At 39.5% G+C, this 21,683-nt stretch overlaps 2 protein-coding genes across 9 annotated transcripts in view; one reads left to right on the forward strand and one right to left on the reverse strand.

Annotated features, from left to right (window-relative positions):
* The first annotated feature begins 1,555 nt into the window (after positions 1–1,555).
* On the forward strand, positions 1,556–7,736 carry LOC108275904 (cytochrome c oxidase subunit 4 isoform 2, mitochondrial). Of its 6 annotated transcripts, none has more exons than XM_017487000.2 (5): positions 1,556–1,636; positions 4,098–4,191; positions 4,403–4,564; positions 4,882–5,013; positions 5,597–7,736. In XM_017487000.2, the coding sequence occupies exons 1-5, from the start codon at positions 1,571–1,573 to the stop codon at positions 5,728–5,730; spliced, it is 588 nt and encodes a 195-aa protein (XP_017342489.1). In that variant the 5' UTR covers positions 1,556–1,570; the 3' UTR covers positions 5,731–7,736. The 6 variants fall into 6 exon arrangements, with proteins under 6 accessions (XP_017342489.1, XP_017342494.1, XP_017342490.1 ...); XM_017487005.3 differs by lacking the exon at positions 1,556–1,636 and adding an exon at positions 1,783–1,931; XM_017487001.2 differs by lacking the exon at positions 1,556–1,636 and adding an exon at positions 2,039–2,086.
* Positions 7,737–8,483: 747 nt separating this feature from the next.
* bcl2l1 (BCL2 like 1) overlaps positions 8,484–21,683 on the reverse strand; it is a 31,998-nt gene continuing 18,798 nt past the window's right edge. For all 3 annotated transcript variants that reach the window (XM_053686520.1, XM_017486998.3, XM_017486999.2), the window contains exon 3: positions 8,484–9,775. In XM_053686520.1, coding sequence (XP_053542495.1) covers positions 9,632–9,775 — 144 coding nt within the window. In that variant the 3' untranslated portion in view covers positions 8,484–9,631. The remainder of the gene's footprint in view (positions 9,776–21,683) is intronic.

Below are 21,683 nucleotides of genomic sequence, written 5' to 3' on the forward strand. Positions count from 1 at the left end.
GTTATAGGAAAGATCCCAAAAGAACCCTTTATGAAAGCTAAGCACAATAAACTATTTTTTAAACCCTTAAATGTGGCCTTTTTTTCTAAGAGTGTACTTTAAAAATGGCTTAGGTCAACATTGGTTATTCCTGAAAGCCACTAGAGATATGACACTGAAGAACACACTGCTGCTCCTAGTGATGGTTCGCATTTCACAGATATGGTGTCTAACTGGTGTCTTTTTACATTAGCTAATTGCTACCACCTAGAGGCTATATTGGGTAATTGCACTTTATTTAAAAAAATCGTTGTCGTCAGACGTGACAATTTTATGTATTTAAAATTGTAGCAAATTATTTTAAAGAAAATAACCGTACTAAGGTTCCTTCTCTCTTAGGACAAATGGTTATTCGAGGGTTCTTTAAGGGTTTATTTGATAGTTTCGTTGAGCAAAAAAACTTTCTATTCAGAATCCTTTCTGATATGGAAACACTCGGGCAACAGAAGAAAACTTCTGCTAAACTGTGTAAAAACTGTAATTTCAATGGGGGAAAAAAAGAGTTTAATTTGGAAACTTAGTGTTTGTTTTGTATTCACGTACAAACCGCTAATCGTATTTCAAGACGGGAGTGTATCTATGCTCCCAGGGTCATATGTTCCCCATGGCACATAATGAACACTTGGTAATTTGACTGAATTCAGCATAAGTGAGAGCTGAGACATGTTCATACTTAACATTTTGTTCCTTTATTGACCGTTTACTGTGTTTTATAGGCTACAGTCTGGTACTTCTTCAGTTCAGAAAACATTTCACTGTTGTTCATGCGTGGAATTGAACTGTATGAATGTAGACTAAAAGCTATTTTAGAGCAGCACAAATGAATGAGGGTTCAGCATCTGCAACCTAGTTCATTTTCCAAGTTCGTAAATTTCAAGTGTGGATGAAGGATCGATTTTAAACTAATGTGGGTTGTTATTCATTTAAATGTGTATTTGGTGTTTAAAGTTAAAAGGTAATAAAGTTAATAGGGTGCTGGGAAAATTAGTCCTGACTACATAAAACCTTTGGAAAATGTTTACGTAATGTGTGTTAGTAGAACATTGAACTTGGGGAACATAGGAATGACCGCGGCTTGACGGCTAGCAACTTAGCTACTTCCGCTCTGTGCTGAAGTCTATTTCTATCACGTTCTTGAAACAGTTCATACTGTCAGAATTGGGATTAATTTCTCTGAAGGCATGACCAAGACCATAGGTCTGGGACAAAGGGAAAATAATGGGAGGTGTTTTTTCCTGTCTCTGTTATGTTTGTGTCTAAACTTAGGACTCCAATTTTCGTTATCCAATAGCTATAATTACACTTGAGCCACAGGTTTTGTTTAACTGAGTCGTCTTTGTCATTTGCTGCTGTAGGACACGTGTGTTGTGTTGTGTGCCCTGGTCCTGGAGAACCCCCTGATCCTTTTCAGTGTTTCCTCCACGTTAACACACCCACTCCTCCTCAGAAACGGCTGTTAATTACCTGGTTAGTTGATTCAGGTGTGTCAGAGAGATTAAAATCAACACTTAGCAGCTATTATTTGATACAAATGGAGATTTATTATTATTATTATTATTATTATTATTATCGCGTGTTCTGGGAAAACATATGTCAGGTAACTTCTTTTGATAATTATACTTGTAGCTACTTAGATTCGATTAAGAGGCGTCCCTAATCAAGATACTTTATATAGCGTCTCATATGCATTAACTGGGTGTGTGGTACAAATTCCAAATGACTTTCTTCTTAATACCGAGAACCTGTCGAGGGTTCTCAGCCTGGCAACTCTTTCTGACGAGGATACACGCTGTTGTAGGTGTAGCGTTCTACATAAAACCTTTAATGATCCCCCAAGAGGAACAACCGAAGAACCTGTTTCAAGTTGGCCTGAATTGTCTACGTTTTACAATGTACGTTTGCCATGTAGTTCGTTGCCTAAAGCATCTAAAATATTTCCCTAGTGTACAAGTTCTGATTAACTGATTAGTTGAAGTGGATGTGATGGGACTGGGAACAGGGGGGAAAACACCTGATGTGTAGGACAAGGGCTTCTCCAGGAACCAGGGTTGAGAACTAGTTATATCTAGCAGATGTATATGTTCCTTGAGTAACTTGTAATTCATAACTAAGGCAGCACTGGTTTAAAACACTGGCAGAAGAAGCGTCTGTTTACAACAGGAACCTTAAATGACCCCGAGCGAGCTTTGTTGCCATAACGAGCTTTTGCACACCTAATTCGGATATTTTAATCACACCTCTCAGCTAAATCCTTAATCTTCACAAGGTTCCGACTCTGCGTCTCCGTTACTACTGAATTTCTCTTGGTGTTTTTCTGCATTTCTTCGTCTGCCAATTTAGATATCGTACACGTCCTCACTTCTCCGAAACTTCACCCCTGAGCTTCTCAGAAGAACAGATTAAATCGGAGCCGTTTTGACTCTTCGGTTCATTTAAACTTTTTATTTAGCCCTATAACCAGCTAAGCTCGTAAAATACCCTATTTAAATGCTTTAGTCTTACCGAAATTAAGATATTAAGAGAGAGAGAGAGAGAGAAAGGAAGTACGCCTATACATTAAATTAGGTTGTTTTGAATAAAAAGATATAAACCTTTTTCATAAGGAGTAGCCTATGTAATTAATCACGTGACCAGAGCAGTTTAGCAATTAAAGCGTATATGGTTGCCTCAGAAAAGGAAAGAAAGTTGCTTTAAAAGTTAGGATCTCAGTGAATATAAGCTATTTTGGTGTGGAGGAAAAACGGCACAGGGTTTGTGTCTCTCGACGGGTAAATTTATGTACACTCTTTTTTTATATTTGGGATTAAATGGATTAATTCGACTCTTAGTCGAATACAAATCTGTCCCCCTCCAGTGTTTCTATCAGGCCTGTATACTATGTAGGCCTGTATAAAACTTGTTGCATTTACAACAAGACCGAGATTGTGTTTTCAATCTGGCAACCCAGTCCGCAATGATTTAGGGGCTAGGCTTTTGCATTCTAGGAGGATTTGGAGGCAACAGTAACTTTTTGTTAAATTCGCCATTTGTGGTTCATTCCCACCTCCGTGGTCTATTTTTCACCTCTATCCGTGAGTACATTCGTTCAGATTTCCTCCAAAAAGGATGTTTGCGAAATGTAAGCACGGGTTTAATGCGAAGTCGTGGCGCATATTTAATTTGGATGAAGGCCGCCTTGGTTTGTTAGGAAAAAGGCATGAAGGAAAATGAAAAGTAGTGCAGCTTGCTTATTAAAATAACGCATCATGATGATGATTATTGTCGGTGCTGGATAAAGGCCATGTTGTAATTGCAGTAGGGACGGTGGAGGATACAAACAAGTATTACAGTCTCTTTTTTTGTTTGTTTTTTTGTGTGGCAATTTCTAGAAAGTAACGCACTAGTTTTAGTGTAGAACATTGAGTTGCATGCTCTTTCCTTAATACCACGAGGAGGGAAAAGTATTTTGGACAATGCATCTGCACTCAGATGCATATCGTCTATTACACTATGAAAGTAACTTTTTTTTATTTATTTGTCCGTATATTTTCGACGTGTTGTCTTGGGTACTGTAGTAAGAGCGAGCTTGTTTACTCTTGTGCACAGCTTGCACTTGAACTAATGCCAGATTCGCCCATTTTAGTGGCGTCTTGTGGCGCGGACGTCTGTGTGACTACACACTTTTACTCCTCTTTTCTTTCTTTACTTATCCTAATCACACAGTTTGCTGTCCTTAAAATAACCCATGCTGTTTAAAAAGTGATTAACACTGAACATCGTCCAACTCGGACATTAAGTAGGCCTAGGTTTTTTTTTGTTTGTTTGTTTTTTGTACTAACATGGTGTCTTGCAATGATGTCATACTGTGACGTCATACAGGACAAGCTGATGTTGATCTTTTCCACTTCTTATAACCTAAAACATATTCTGTGATCTGTAAATGATTAGGTAGCCAGACTAAAGATGATTTCACATTTGGGTGAATCTGACCCAGAACACAAGGATTAAGGAAATCCTTCTGAAGATGGTATGAGATGAATTGTGTTCATGTCCGTGAATTGATCCTTCTTGTGTCTCAGATGCTGTGCCTGACTGCAGGACGACTGGGGACGCTGCTGTCCAGAAGGGCAGTGGCAGCTCTCGGAACCACTACTGCCAGGATGTGTAGCCATGGTAACAGTTATATCATACTGTATGCTTTGTTCCAGCTGTACTGATCAAGCTGTGTATATGTTGCTATAAATTGGCTAGTGCTAGTTATGTATCCAGTAGGGGACACTGTTGTCTTGGGGTGCAGTAAAGGCAACTTTTAAGGCATTAGGCTGTTGCATGATGTTCTCTTGTGCTGTTGCAATGCTCATGGTTTCCTCCATTTTGACTCCAGTGTCACAGCAGGCTGACATGTCTCTACCCATGTACTGGGATCGTCGGGATATCCCACTACCAGACAGACCTTACAATGATAGCCTTACTGCAACTGAGAAGACTCTGAAACAGAAGGAGAAAGGACCGTGGAACATCCTTTCAAACGAGGAGAAACTTGCCTGTTTGTATTTTATCCTTATTATAATGTCTGTTATTCACAGCATATTGGACTAAATAAATAAATAAATAAATAAATAAATAGTGTAATATAAGGTAAGAGGCTTTTCCCCCCCCCCTCTCCATTTTCTGTGTGGTTTGATTCCCATTTGTCTGTCATCAGCCACTTCTTGGTCTGTGTCTCAGTGTACAGGATTACATTTAACCCTGTACTTCTGGGCCTCGTCACAAGCATTTCAATGCCCATTGTACCCAGTGTAACTGTACAAATGACCTGGCTTGACGTCATGCAATCATCAGCCAGTTTTTGTTCTGTCTCAGTGTACAGGATTATGTTTAAAGACACGTATGCAGAGATGAAGAAACCTTCCAGTGAGTGGAAGACTGTGCTAGGGGGACTCTTCTTCTTCATTGGTTTGACTGGCCTGGTGGTGCTCTGGCAGCGCATCTATGGTAAGGAGGACCAATCATGTCTGCATTTCAAGTACATAATATAAATTATTATTAATTATTGTATGTTTTGGGTGTGTTTGCTCCCTTGAATGCTTGTCAATATGCTTTAGTATAGAACAGAATTAATGTTGTATTGCTATAGGTAGTCTGAAAGAAATTTATAAGTAATTTTAAATATGATGTATAGCACATTTGTCTTGCAGCTCTGGATTTGGGGGTTCAAATCCCACTTCCGCCCTGCGTGCATGTAGTTTGCATGTTTTCCCCATGTTTTGGGGGGTTTCCTCTGGGTACTCCGGTTTCCCCCCAGTCCAAAGACATGCCTTGTAGGCTGATCATCATCTTTAAATTGTCCGTAGTGTGTGAATGAAAGGGCACAATCGCATGCATGGTGATGGGATGGCGTCTCTTCTAGGGTGTCCCCCACCTTGTGCCGGGATAGGCTCCCGGCTCCCTGCGACACTTTAGGATAAGCTACAGAAAATGAGTGCTTTCTAGATCACTGTAAAACTGAGTAATGAGCTAATGCTGGTTTTTTTTTGTTTTGTTTTTTCTTTTTTAAATACCCTTCCCCCTTCTCCAGTGTATCCTCATCCTCCTCATACGTTTGATGAAGAGTGGGAGGCTAAGCAGGTGAAGAGGATGTTGGACATGCGAGTGAATCCAGTGCAGGGCTTCTCCGCTAAGTGGGACTATGAGAAGGGCCAGTGGAAATAAATTCAGAGCTGGTAGTTGGAACAGCCTCACCTGTTAAAAGTATGGTGTCTGTCACCAACCATCCATGAAAAGACTAATCACAATGAAGCAATTTAAAAAAAAAAAAAAAAAAAAAAAAAAACCTGATTAATTCTTTAAGTGGAAATGATGGCGCAAGCCTGTTTTCCTGTCAGTAACTGAGGGTGTGCAATAAACCATTTAGTATGGAATAAATTGAGTCTCTTTTGGTCTCCTCCTAATATGCATTCATTTCAGAACAATCCTGTTCCAATCAGCCTTGATACTGTTCAACCAGATTGAATCATCCCATCCCCCCCCCCCCCCTTAGCCAGAAAGACACCCCTGTATGTACATACACACACACACACACGCGCGGAATGACCACAAGCACAGATCTGATCCTTTCTGATTTCTCTTTATTGACTTTTGATGATATCAGACATTTAAAAAAACTCCTAAGACATAAAACATTCAATTTGGGTGGTGGTGTTTTTTTTAAATAAACCAAACGCCTTTTAAAAAAATAGTTTCTTTTTTACTTATTTTCATGTGAACTTGATTAAGTACAAACACAGTGAGTAACAAAACACCTCAAAGAAATAATGGAGTTTAAGGCCATAGGAAAGAACACTATGTGTTATAAATATTTTCAAGACATCCAAAAGGCTTTAAATATTTTAGCTATGCTAATATGCTACTCTAAATGTAATTTAAGTTACCTAGTTTACATAGTGTCCTGCCAAGGTCATTTCACTCTGCCAAGCTGTTCTTATACATGAGTGCCACAGAACACTCAGCCTTTCTCATCTGGTAAACACACACGTACACACAGCATGCAAGCAGCGAATTTTCTTTGTATGGAATGCATTGTTATATCAGTGTCTATAGAGCAGCTGTAATATACATTTTTTTTTTTAGGCAGTTGAAGATCCCAGATCTCTTGATCTTCTCAGCATGTAGCTTGGCATTGTTCAGCTGGGTTTGCAGTAAAATGTACCTCTTAGTTATGTTATTCTTGTCTGAAAGTTTGATAACATGATATACATTAATCCTATTCATTTATTTAGATATGCAAAAAAAACCCAAAAAAAACCAACAAACAAACTAGGTATTTGTATATGACTGGATTTGCAGACTAGTGGATTTCTATTTTAGCTAGTCAACTTTTCCCCAGTGAGCTTGTAGTTCACTAGATCAGGTATGAAAACAGCATTCATTCATTTCACACCCTATACAGCGAACCTATATAGAAAGTAGGAGGCTCTCTGGGATTCGGCCCGAGAGATGTTATCTCGTGCTCCTTGAAAGCTTTCCTGAATTCTTCTCAGATGACAAAATGAACCCGCTCGCCGAACACCATTAACTCTTTCCGACTCTTTGAATAAAATGCATTTTGTTGCGAAGTGTGTTTGCTTTTGGTCAGTGTAAGGTGCAGAGCAGCAGGTGGCCTCACTGAGTGACGAGCAGCCTCAGCCGCCAGGACAGCAAAAGCGACTAACTCACAATTAAACACAGCAGTAAAGACATAGAGATGGTAGATGAGAATGAGATATCGGGGGGAGAGGGTCTGTTGGGCTCAAAGGCCGTTTCATTCAACCAAATGACAAGACAATTTATAATTCTAAAAAATAAAAAAAAGTGTCCCATAGCAATCGTTTTAACAATCCAGAGGTTTGTCTCCGCAGTGGCTACGGCACATAATACACCACATATGCATGACTGTAGTATGTTGACCGACTACTTAATGCGGTCTCGGATGGATGTAGCCGTTGACGTGGAACTGAATGGGAATTTTCATTCCCAGGTGTTGCAGGAGGAATTTTGAGCCCCCTGATTGGTTAATCCAGACACTTTACATTCCCAGTGCATCTCCTTGAAAATGGTCCTTACCTATGGAATGAGAAATGCAATCTGAATTTGTGTGCCTTCGTTTGAATTATTAAGTGACATTTTGTAGTTTGCTTACGTGTGTGCAAGGTTTCAAATTCAATTTTATATTAATCGGGTGCATTCATTCACTCACTCACTTTACATTGGTCAAGATCACGGTGGATCCAGAGCATAGCTTGGAAACACTAAGCGCAATGGTGGTACAAACAATTTCAAATTCAAAAATCTGAATCTGAACAGTTGCACTGGGAATAGATTGTTTCCCCACGTTTTTTTTTTTTTTTTTTTTAACTTTTCTACATCTGGTTATTATTAAAACTGAACCTGAAACCTTGAACACACACACACACACACACACACACACACACACACACTCATGCCATGGAAAACAATTTCAATTTGATGTAAAAACAAAAATTCCAAATAATTCAAACAAAGGCATAATTGCAAATTTCATTGAGATTGATTGCAGTGGCACATTTCTCTTTCCATACATACTTTCGACCCCTTTATGAGCACCCTCGCACACAACAAACGCTCGAGCCGTTAGGTTTTCAAGCACGTCTGGGGAAAATGCTTGAAAAATGGTGTGCAACATTCATTTTTAAATAGCAAAATAAAATGATGCTCACGGTAAATAAACAAGGACGTACACTAACAATAGAAGCACCCACCCACTCACTAACAGTCACAGCAAAACAGCATTTCGAGAATTACTACTAATCACTGGTTGATAAGTTAATTAGAACTAAAGCAATCTAGACTTAACTAAGCATCTCATCTACAACCTGCTCTGATGGGTTTCTCAATTTTTAAAGCCAAATAGAACAAACCACCACCAAAACCACACAAGACACAGTGGACACTTGTCGAGATGTGTTTTAATCTAAGCTTCGTCTATTACATGTTATGCGTTTATGATGCAGCGGTGCAACAATAACAGAGAGGACAGGGCCAGCTCTAGCTCTCATTACAATACTCCCAATGGTGTAAAGAAAGTTACTACAATTTTAACCAATTTAGGTTTAATAATGAAACATTAAAAAAAAAAAAAAAAGAAATGCTTGAAATTTAACTTGGTTGCTCTTTTATCAGAGCACGCTCTCATATATTAACTCAGAGAGTCATTTAGAAAAATGAAAAGATTCACCAGAGCTTTCGGAACCTCAGCGTTAATCCCGTACATAGCAATCACACGTTTCTGGAGCATTTTTCCTGACATAAATTATACTAAACTACAGAATTGCTACAGAATTGACTTGCAAAGATGACTAAAGTTGCTAAGCATTAATCCCCCCCCCCCCACACATTGCCCCTTCCTGGTTAAAGAGGCCACGTTATGCGACAAACTCGCACAGTAGACTCAGAAAGGACTTGAACTGTAGTGCAAGGTTTTGAACGTGTCTGCTAATCCTTTATCGAAGCCTCTGAACGATCCAAAACATGAGCTGAGCCTCCATCCAGAACCTGGGAGCAGGTGCTTCACTTATAAACTCAGTTCTCAAGCGAGATCTGTATCATTGCTTCTCGGAGTACTCTTTGAAGATAAAATAATCGTGTATATTTTAAAAGACTAAAGCAGTAAATGGATTTACAAAGAACAAACAGAAATAAGTGATCCATTTGGAAAGTCTTTGACAATTCTTTAAAAAAGAAAAAAGAGAAGAAAAAAAAAAAAAGAAAAAAAAAAAAAAAAAAAAGAAGAGGTCACTTAAGCTATGTCTCTTATGCTATTGAGCAACATCACTGTTTTGGGCCAAGTAGCAAGTCGCCTTTCACCAGGTTGGGACTGTGTACACCAAGTTTACAGTTGTGCTTGGGTCACTAACACAGTCCACAGTGCACCGCGAGAGGAGGAGGGTGTAAACATGACAATTCTTGGCAAAGAAAACAAAAACAAATACAAAAAACAAAACAACAACAAAAAAAACTTTTAATTGGGTAAAAGTTCCTTCATGTATGACTGAGGTGTATACTGGGTGGAGGCCAGATGCTGCGCCTTCGTTAATCTTTACAGGCGCTTCTGAGCGATGAAGGAGCCCAACACCACCCCTGTGAACAACGTCATCCCTGCCAGCAGCCACTTCTTGAAGCTTTCCTGTGACCTTCTGCTCTCCGCTGCTGCGTCTTTCCCGAAGATCTCTGCAAAACGCTCCTGTTTAAAAAAAGACAGAGAGAAAAATCTCACTCACTCACAGAAAAAGAAAGACTGACACAATCCCGGCAAAATCCATTCATCCGGAACATCATTTTCACCAGCAAGTGCTGATCACACCTGAAGCCACAGTGATGGAAAATTCCAGAAATTTTCACAAATGTTATGTTTCTTCCAGAAAATTCCAGCAGCAGTATAAACCCACAAGAATACACACTGCCACCCAATCGTGCTGTGGCTCCTACAGCCAATCACACGACTCCTTTAAGGACCTGCCCATCACAGACCTCCTTCTGACACGCCCCTTCCTCTAACCAAGCTTGTGTGCGTGCTTAAAAAAAAATTTTAAACAAAAATGTGACCAACAGAGGGCACACGCCTCTTTACACAGGGTTACAGCCCTAACAACTGGCTTTTAGAGCAGAATTCTATAGCAACCAGTTTTATGCAAAATACCAAGAGGGGATTTCAGGTTAATGCCTTAACATGTTTCCAAAGAACACAGCAAACAAAGTGGAGCATGTTCACTGACTGAGCTTCAACTGAGCACGTCTGTATAAAAAAAATAAAATGAATAATAATAATAATAATAATAATAAAAAAAGCACGTTGAATTCATTCCTCAGAGTAAGAGCCCATCTGTGCACATATTGCAGTGACATTTTCTGTTCAGCCCTTTCTCCTAACGAGTCCATCATAACCCAGGTGTTTTGAAGGCTTGGTGCACTTCATGTGCTTTTGTCTCCCTATTGCCTAACAATGAGATCAGGTACATGCCAAATACAGCAAAAATATTTGGAGCATGTAACCCTGATTACACCTCATGCTGTAGTCATGCAGACTGATGTCATCCCCCCAGCCCTGCCTTTCACCTCAGATCCTGTGTGTCTGTGCTGGTGTAATGTCAGAGAGAGAGAGAAAAAATGAAAACACAGGTCTGTATGTCCCTCGATCACAGAAATACAAGAAACCGAAGAAGACTGGATCATGATGTCTGATGATGAAATATGCGGAATACAATTGTCCTTTAGGTTTCTGCTTAAATCAAGGCTTAAACATTTACTGGACTTTGTAAGCATAGTTTTAATGTGGATTCTTTTTTCCCCTTTTTTTCTTACCTCTCACTAGTATTAATTATGTTAACAAAAACAATGAAACATGTTCGTCGATGACATTTTTTTTCACGACTAAGATGTGGCCGACAAAAAAAAGACAAAACTAAAATGTAGTTAAAAAACAACTTCACTGTAATCTCTCTCTACTTTTGTCAACAAAAAACATGAGAAATATTATAGCCTTTTTTTTCTGAATTACAATCCAAACATTCATTGGATGACATGAGCGTCAGTTTCCTTTCCTGTGCGTCGCATATCAGGACTAAGCAAGCACAGTGCAGAGTAGCTTTCAAGCTAACGTTTGTTTTGGCTGAACAGACTAGACTGACTGAAATGTTAAATCAATAATAATCTTATGGCTAATAATGTCTACAGTTTTCAGTGACTAAAACTAAACTAAAATACTTAAGGTTTTCTTTGACCGAGATGAGACTAAAATGCCCAATCAACTAAAACGTGACTTTAAAACAAAAACAAACCAACAAAAAAAAAAACCAACAGGATTAAGATCGACTACATACGACTAAAAACCTATCGAGGATATTTGACACAGGACTAAGACTAATAAAATAAAATAAAAATGTAAAAAGCTGACAAAATGAACACTAAACTCTACTCAAATTTCACTCAAAAAAAGACCACTTCAAGCTGGGATATTGTTGTCTTTTTTGACATGTTTGAACAAGCAAACATTTGATCATGTTTGAAACAGTGCCTATTAAAATGAAGCTGATACACTTGAATTAAACCACAGGAAAATTAGCTGTTTCAATCATTTATTCAACAGAAATATCAATAGATGTGATATTCTTCTGTGGAAAAAGGAAGTACACCCTTGGCCTCAGAAACTAGTATTGCCCCCTTTAGCAGAAATAACTTCTTGTAGATGTTTTTGCATAATTGTCCACCAGGCCTGCTAGAATTTTTGACCACTGTTCCATGCAATATTCTTTCTCTTGCAAGATGTTTGAGGTTATTATTGCATGTACTGCCCATTTCAAATCCCCAGACATCATTTCAATGGGATTTAAATCCAGGCTTTGATTAGACCATTCCATAACTCTCCATTTCTCCTTTTTGAGCTATTCCTTGGTGGATTTGCTAGTGTGCTTAGGATCATTATAATGTTAAAAGGTCCACTTTCAGTTCAACTTTCAGACAGATGGCCTCACATTAACTTCAAGCACTCTTTGATATGATGCAGAATTCATAGTTGAAGCAATGAATGCAGTCTGTCCAGTCCCTGAGGCAGCAAAGCAACCCGAAACCATAACATTTCCACCACCGTGCTTCACAGTTGGTATGAGGTGCTTCTCCTGAAAATCTGTCTTTGGTCTGTGCCAAACATGTCTGCTGTTACTGTGGCCAAACAACACGATCTTTGATTGGTCTGTCCAGAGCACATTATTCCAAAAGGCCTGGTCTTTGCCAATATGCTCATTGAGAAACTGTAGTCTTGCAAAGGCTTTCTCCTGGCACACCTCAAAGCTCTTGCTTTTACTAAAGCTGTTTAACTCACTCTGGTTGTCAGGGACACATTAAGTTTCACATAGAAAATGGAATGTGGCCATACGTGTCCCTGGACGTGGTTTAGCAGCTCAGCGGATACATTTCACCCGATTCACACCCACACTTAATTCTGTAAACCTGTGACGGACTCACCGAAACTGATGTAAATATGAGATCTGACTGGAGTCCTAGACATACAGAAAGAACCTTTACTGGCGACACCGAAATGTTTATTCATAATTATACCGTACTGCAGTCGAATTGTTGAATCTGGTTGGTCAGAAGATGTGCATTATTTTTGTATAACAGCACGGTTGAGACAGTAATTCCAGCTGTAACGTGAACAATTTAATATTAACCTGCCTGTTCTAATATTATTGTTTCTATAGTAACAGCTCATACACTGGGACTTATAGAGTGGATGCTCCACATAATCTAGAACTAATAATAAATGGATTTTAAAAACATGTATAATAAAGTAAAATGTATAATCGCTGAAGCGGTGATGTTTCTGTTAGGAGACATTTATGTAACATTTATGGAAGGAGGCGTGGTTGTGGTTGTAACAGTCATGGTGCTTTGTAAAATGTGGCCTGATGTGAGGTGGAGTTACTTTTACTATCCTGAGATTGATTATTTTCTAATAAAAGCTGGTCCCAAAGTGTTTTTATTCCTCTTATACCACAGAAACTTGCCAACAATTACAATTTTATTTGTATTAATTAAAGAAACGTCATACTGTATATTGTTCTTAGTTATGTTTTGTTTTGCGGCTGTTCTACAATATTAATTAGTTCCTATTTTCAGTTATGTCAGAACAGCTATAAATGGTCATTTCCTCACCAGCCTTTCTTGAAATAAATAAGAAGAAGAAGAAAAAAAAACGCAGATGTCATGTTCTCAAGAAACCACAAAGCCCAGTGTGATCCCACATTAGAAACCTGAAACTTACAGCTTTACCTCTGTGACAAATCCCAGACACTGGAGACTCCTAGCTTTGACAGAAAACTTGAACCATATCAACAATTATAGAGATTGACCGATAGTGGATCTTACAGATGCCTTACAGATAACTAAGGCTGCAACTAATGATTATTTTCATAATCGATTAGTGGGCCGATTATTTTTTCAATTAATTGATCACATTTACATCTATTCATTTAGCAGACGCTTTTATCCAAAGCGACTTACAAATGAGGAAATACAAGCAAAGCGATATATCAAGCGGAGAACAATACAAGTAGTGCTACCATATAAGATTTTTAACTGAGTTCTAGAGAAGCAAAGTGCACAGTGTAGAGGTGTAAGTGCCAGAGTAGGGTTTTTTGTTTTGTTTTAAAGGATAATGTGGGGTTGGCGTTTTAGGGGTTGGTTACGTGTTCACAGAAGAGGTGGGTCTTCAGCTGTTTTTTGAAGATAGTGACAGATTCTGTGGTCCGGATTGAGGATGGAAGTTCATTCCACCACTGAGGTACAGTTAGTGTGAAGGTTCTGGAAAGGGACCTTGAGCCACTCTGAGTAGGCACTACTAAGCGCCGGTTGTTAATCGATCGCAGATTGCGCGAGGGAACGTAAGCCTTCATGAGAGTGTTGAGGTAGGAGGGTGCTTTTCCAGACAAGGTCTTGTATGTGAGCATCAAGGCCTTGAATTTGATATTGGGCGGCTTCAGGAAGCCAGTGGAGGGAGATGAAGAGGGGTGTGACATGGGTCCTTTTGGGCTGGTTGAAGAAATTAACCGAATTTGAGGCAACTTTCAGTACCATTTTTTTTTTTTCATTTATTTAAAATAAAATCCACAAACTGAGTGTTACAAATATAAACTTCAGACTAAAACTTTACATGACTGTTAGTCCAATTATATAAGAGTGAAAAGAACCCAATACACACTGAAACACACCAGAATATATATTATTCATTTAGGACTGTAATTTCATTCAGTACTTTTTGTGCATCCATAAAAAATAATGCATAAATACATATATATAAATATATACTAAGTATATAAAACAGTAAACTGAAGTAAGTCATTGTCGGAGACTCTGGGTATCTGCTAAAGCTAGCGGCGTCGCATTACGTGTATGACGTCATGCGCCATCGACTAGGAAGCGGCTTATATTTCCGGCTAGTAAAAAAACTGCTAGTGTTCCATTTGAGACGATATTACCTTTCTAAAATTCACACACAAGACAGTAGAGTACATAGTGCATAGTGTAAGTGTACAGTACGTCATTTGGGACACAACTTTAGTATTTACTCTCCGATGCGTGGTTTCAGAACAGAATTAACGTAGTGAGTAAAAACACCCCGTGCCACACCCAGACCAACTAATCCATAATGAGATTCGTTGACGACGATCTTCATAATCGATTATCATCAATTAGTTGTTGCAGCTCTACCGATAATGAAATTGGGCGGTACCTGCCGATAACAGATTAATCAACCGATAGTTTTTAAAATTGATCCTGAATGAAAACATAACATTCAAAGTAAAATATTGCTGAATTTTATTACAAAAATAAACAGTACTGACTGTACCATGAAAATGTACTGTAGTTTTTTAAAATGAAAAAAAAAAACAAAAAAAAAACTATATAAATATTAATATATATTAACTATTAAAAAATATTTACGTAACTTGAAGAACCGAAAAGTAAAACTAGATCGGTCAACTTCGAAAATCAATTACACACGTTTCTTAACCTGTTCACGTGGAGTGTCCACCATATGAGCCTCCGTGTAAAGCTGTTCATATCGAAACACCACCGTATTACAACAAGTGCATTAATAAACCTCGGAGCCATAACTACCGTCACAGCTGCTGTTCTAGTCAATCTCCTAATCGATCAGTTTCGAGAATTCAACAGTGCTGTGGTGTGAAAATTATTCTGACAGATGAAACGTATCAAAAACTTTTACCGTAAATGGAAACAAAATAAACAAGAGACTGTTAGGAGCCATGTCATTAGGAGTGACGCAGATGCATCAGGCCCACTCAGCAGCAAGGTACAAGGTGTACACGCATGTGCACGGCCAAGAGCAGAGACAGAGAGAGCATTGTGGAGCACTTCTGGGAGAGGGTGGCTGAAGTGGAGCACTTTAAATCCTCTCGCATTCGCAGCAGCAGTGTTAAAAAAAAAAACAAAAAAAAAAAAAACGACGACTATACACAAAACCAGGAGAGCGTACCACCAAGACAAAGGGAGAAAACAGTGAAGGAGGAAAGGTGACCTGGTGTGATCAAAGCTGCTGAAAGGCTGATCAAAGGGTTGTGCTGGGTAGAGAGCCGGATGACATGTATTTAAGAATAAAGTAGAGAGAATCAGAAAGAGAGAAAATTTCTTAGGAAATTACTGAGAAAGGGAGTGGTGGGTGAGCACACAGGGGTGGCGGCAGCTGATAACACTTGAGCAAGAGTTAATAGTGTGATCTCGTAACTCCAGACACGTAGCTGAAAAGCACGTCAACCTCACCAACATACGGTCAATACAGCCAAACTGTAATAAATAAATAAATAAATAAATAAATAAATATTAAAAAAAAAAAATAAAAAAAAAATTCAACTCGCACACACTGCTGTCATGCACATCAAGTGGCTCAGCTTGCAATACCAAGCATACCTGACATTCATTCAGGTAGACCTGCACTGAAATCGAATACTAAGCTATGATTTACAGAGCCGCCACTCCTCAGTCAAGCCGTGGGGAAAAATAAAATAAAACCCACATAGACCCACACGCTGAACTCTGAGAGGAAGAGGATGTTAAAGATCCTGATGAAGATCGAGCCACATGACTCCTCGGGATCAGCTGCTTCAGAAAGAATGCAAATATTGACTTGAACTGAGGCAAGGCCGTGTAATGTACACTGACTCGCGCACACCCACGGGCTAGCACATTTTACATACACACAAGGTGAACTGGTATGTAGGGAACGTGTGAGAAAAGCAGGCAGAAGTTCAATAACAATGGCATGTGACTTGCCTTGCAACATCAGAACACCACAGCTAAGATGATTCACTAACATTCGTTCACCTACATGGTTCGCTTAAACGTGCGTTCTAATTACGACGACTCATAAAAACAGCTTGACTACGGTGAAACAGCTGATCTTACGCTAGTGTTTAGAAGAATAATTTTTTTCACACCCAGCCCAACCCAGACTAATACTGCATGCACTGAAATAGTGGAAATTTCCAGTTCTGACAGAACGAGCCCAACATCATCCACTGAATAAGAGAACACCACATGGAAATCGTCACTGACTTAAACACCGACTCGCTGAATTTAAGAGAAGGGGCTCTCAATCATGACAGAAAGGACTCGCTGATTTCACACAGATTCAAAATGAACAGATGTTTGAAAAACACTGACATAACGTAAACCTACGTCGAAAGTAACGTCTGAGAATCATCAAACCTGACTGAAAGGAACGACTTCAACAGCAGTGACCGGTCCGGATTCGCTAACCTTAAGGAGTCGTTAGAAAAGGCTGAATCACCAATTCACGAAACGACACGCATCTAACATGGAGGCAGAACGATATAGCGTTATTTATCACCAGACAAGCTAAAATATTCAACCTCAAGCCAATACTCCAGCACTTCTTATACGTAATCTCGATCCACTGCAGTTGCAGCACGTGTGCGATTACAACAAGCAATCAAACAAGCAGACACGTTTCCCTTTTTTGGAGAAATAAAAAAAAAATGTAAAAAAAAGAACAGAAAACTTGATCTCAAAAACACTTAATAAATGCAGATGTTGGGGCAGACAATTAACCTTTATACAAAACGACCGTTTTTGGTACTTCATTAGTTAGATGCATTCATATATCAAGCTCCAAATAAGTAAAACCTTTGTTCAGGGGAAAGTATGAATGTTTATATACGCATCTGATCGCACATGGATACCAAACAAATAAATAAATAAAAGCAACACCAGGGAAAGGGGAAATATTCAAACTAAATTCGACTGCATTACTCATGGTTTGGGAAGTTGAATAAAACCACATGAATAACACTTTTCGGAAGACTTTCTCTCTGCCACATATCAGTTTTAACCTATGGCCTTTATTGTTCGAGTGTAATAGTTGCACTTTTGCATTGTTTTGTACATAACGCAGTATTTGAAACACTTACCGACTGCCCTGACAACTGCCCTCAGGCTTATATTAAGTAAGTTTTGAGTAAACAGGTTTTCCGTTCTTTTCTCAGTACAGGGAAACGTGACGAAATGTACGTCTGACACAACCACACATATGCTCTAGATGTGGCAGGTTATAGATAGAGTTGAACAACACTGGAGTGTTCTCTTAGAACAAGATTACATTAAAAAAAAAACCCAGGTATGCAGCGTATGTGACGGGCATCACGAACAGCAAAAGGAGAGAATGCTTAATTCGCGAAACCATTAAGTGCTCTTTGAAATTCTACATGTGCTGCAAACCTCTGTAAACATAACTCGGTTCTTTCCATTTGTTAATCATATTCAGTATTACTCAGACTGGTCATGTGTTCCAGTCGGTTGATTGAATCAGAGTCCTCCATACAGACAGGTAGTGAACATGCCCAAACATGCCTCCATTAATACCATCAAGCATGCACATCATCAGGAGTACGTTTACTACACTGTCCATCTCGGACAAACACCAGAGGCGGGTCCGGATCAACCCTGATCGCCTACAGGTTAAAAGTACGGTCTACATGAGCGGTGACGGCGGGTGGGCAGCCACACCTGCGCACACACACACACGCACACAAACCTCATCTGCCAGGCGCATGAACTTATCCCAAAGCACCCAAAGGACGAGTGGGTTTAGAAGACGTGTCCACTGGGATTGCTGCTGCTAGGCAGCGGTGTCTGCACACGTCTCTCCAGAGCACAGAAAAAGGGGCTGAGACGGAGCCGGAGTGAAAAAAAAAATCACAAAGGCGCCATTTACACCTTATGCTATACACTAACATTTGTGTTTTTTTAACAGGATGTGATCATGAATTCATAAAATTTGACATTGAAAAAGGAAAAAAAAAAAAAAAAAAAACCCTGGTGGAAACATATCTGGCTGTCAAGCAAGTGTAAACGCAATCTTTACAGTGTGTATTCATCAGCTTGGCATTTGAGACAAAAGGCCACACCCACGAGATATACTGTTGTTAAATCTTTAAGCGAAGAAGAAGAAGAAAAAAACCCAAACAGGAAATGACAGACAGCTCTTATACGGTATTCATGTTGTAGAATTAAAATAATCTAGTAAATCCGATCCCCGACCGCCTTCCCCCGTTCTTCCTAAGCTATCTTATTTGCATAGAAAAATAGGCTCACAAAGTGTACACAACGGAAATGATGAAAACGTGCCCACGTGCCAGGTGGAAATACAAGTCTTTTTCTAAGCCGGTTGATATCCAGCTGTAAACCAGGACCGAAGACCCTAACTTGATCCTAAAACCGGAAATACTCCCTTTAACTCTTTAAGGGTGGGTTTGTGTGACCCAGTGACCCGGGAGGGGGCAAAACTAGACTTTAATATGCTTTGGGAATACGCAGTACAATGGAACGGTACAATCTTCCGGTAACAGAAAAGTCATGGAGAATAGAAAGCTAAAGTTGGTAAGAGGATGGGAGGGGGATATCGCTGGCACGTTGTCAAGGTTACGGCAGAGATATTGAGAAGTGTGTACAAACCATGACGACGTATGTGTATGAGTCATAAACGTCCTGAGTGCTTGGAGAATGAGTGAGCTGGGAGGAGTAATGATGCAATGAGGAGTTCCTCAGCAGTCTCGGAGTCTCAATTCTGTAGGTCTCGATTGTTTTGAGCATTCCTAATCACCCCACCTTTCGCCCTCACTCTCTCTCGGTTCTCCTTCTTCTCTTATTATCCGGTAGACTAGATGCCTTTACTTCTTATAATCACTCGAACCTACGTTACACATGTTTTGATTTTATCTGTGACCTGTTCCAATTGACATTTATAATTCTTTATCATCTATCTATCCATCCATATATATATATATATATATATATATATATATATATATATATATATATATATATATATATATATATACATATATACACACACATATATACACACACACACATATATATACACACACATACATACACACATACATACATACATACATACATACATACATACATACACACACACACACACACACACACACACACACTACGCTTTCTGGATCATTAAACTAAGAAGCTTTCACTGAACGATGGTGTCGGTGTGACTTCTTCCTGGGCCCGTACGAGAGAAAATCAGCCAGAGCAGGGTTCAAATTTTGGTTCTGTCTGGTATCAGACAAAGAACTTCACTTAAGTTTCCTGGTATTAGAAGCGAGGATATCTGGATGGAGGTAACCGTGAGATTTTAATTCTTTATACCTCCGTGTAGATATCTGGATAAAATCTTGAAGTGCTGGTTGAAATATCACATTTTGACTCATTTATAGCATTTGGCACATTTATCTCATTTATACAAATGAGCAATTGAGGGTTAAGGGCCTTGCCCAAGGGCCCAACAGTGGTAGCTTGGCAGTGCTGGGGCGTGAACTCCTGACCTTCTGAGCAGTAACCCAGAGCCTTTTAATCACTGCGCCACCACTGCCCATAAAATTGTAAATGAGCACTTACATAGCACTGTGTCTCATTCACCCATTCACACACACACTAATGGTAGCAGAGCTGCCATGCAAGGCGCTAGCTTGCCATTGGGAGCAACTTGTGATTCAGGGTCTTGCCCAAGGACACTTCGGTATGTGGAGTCACATGGGCCGGGAATCAAATCGCCAACCTTACGATTAGGGGACAACCCGCTCTACCACCTGAGCCACAGCCGCTCACGTCTGTCTTAGAGATGCTGTGCACACGTGATTCGACAAATTCACAAAATAAACTACACAGGTTGAAATATCACGCTGGTTCAGGTCCATGGTGCTTCCGCGGGCGCGGGTTACCACGTGATTTGACAAAGCATGTGATACCTGTTATCTGACTGAACATTATATCCAACACGGTCTGATATCCTAGCGTGATTATTCAATTATAAGCTGTAACTACGGGTAGAAATGGTCAATCTAAAAATCACACCAAATCAGTGGATGGAGAAAGAAAAAGATAACAAAATCTACCACATTTATCGAGCAAACAGCAAATAGCGGATAAGCCGAGCTCTGGCTCAGAGCCAAAAGGAACTGAAGCACGCTTTAGCACTGACCCCAATGCCGCTGCACCATTAATACAAGTAGGAAAAAGCTTTACACCAAAACCTCCTAGTATTATGGAAATAAAAAGCGAGATGTGATGCTTTGCCTTTGAAAGATAAACCTGGTCATTCTGTTGATTCACTTAAAACAGTAATACTAGATACGTCAGTCCAGACTTTCGCAGTATTTTGTTAAAGGTCCTTGGTCATGACATCACAAGGAACTTTTACTCGCAGCCTCAGGAGTCCTCTAGCTCATTTTAATTTGCTTCCAGGGTGAAAACAATTCACGTTTGCCTTTAACCGGAAAACATTCCATTTAATTTACTGTAATGCATCACGACGAAGGTACTTATAGTTTTTTTTTTTTTTTTGGGGGGGGACGGACATTAGAGATTCCGGAGTTGTAGCACATTAGTGCCTGCTAGGAAATGTAGTCAGGAAGTTCTCATAGTACAAACTTACTATGAACACTGAAGTTCAGGTATGCGTCTCGTGTGTATTATTTTCAGTCAATACGTCCACGTTTATAAAAACACACTCCCTACATGTCACAGCTCCAGACAATCCGAGATCATGTTTTACCACGAACTTGTCGTCACTCCGTCTTCTACTTTCAACCTACTAGGTAGAGACTTCATGTTTAAATTGAAGTGTTCGCTTACAATGCATAATGGTAGATTCTCTCTGTCCATTCAATCTAATCTGGGTTTTAGGCACCGCCTCTAAATGCTTCAGGCATTACAACTTTACATGTAGCAAGACTGACACTGATGGAAACTGATGACTGGTATGTATATATGTGTGTGTGTGCACACTTGTTTGTTTGTTCAGTGTGAGCCAGCAGTCACACAATCTAGGTTTCTCCACTGTTGCAATACAGTAACTCTTGACCTCTTGCACCCATTTCTGACTTCTTTCCCCACTGGAACAAATCTCCTCCTCTCTCTCACACACACAGTATCAAGTGTTCTTGTGTGGATCAGGCAGGTCATTATATCAAAACAGAAGCCATTGTCTGGGGTTATCAGTCTGGGAGAAGGTATATACTTGATGTGTG

This window comes from Ictalurus punctatus, chromosome 15 (genome assembly GCF_001660625.3).
Source record: "Ictalurus punctatus breed USDA103 chromosome 15, Coco_2.0, whole genome shotgun sequence".
In the NCBI taxonomy this organism is placed as follows: Eukaryota; Metazoa; Chordata; class Actinopteri; order Siluriformes; family Ictaluridae; genus Ictalurus; species Ictalurus punctatus.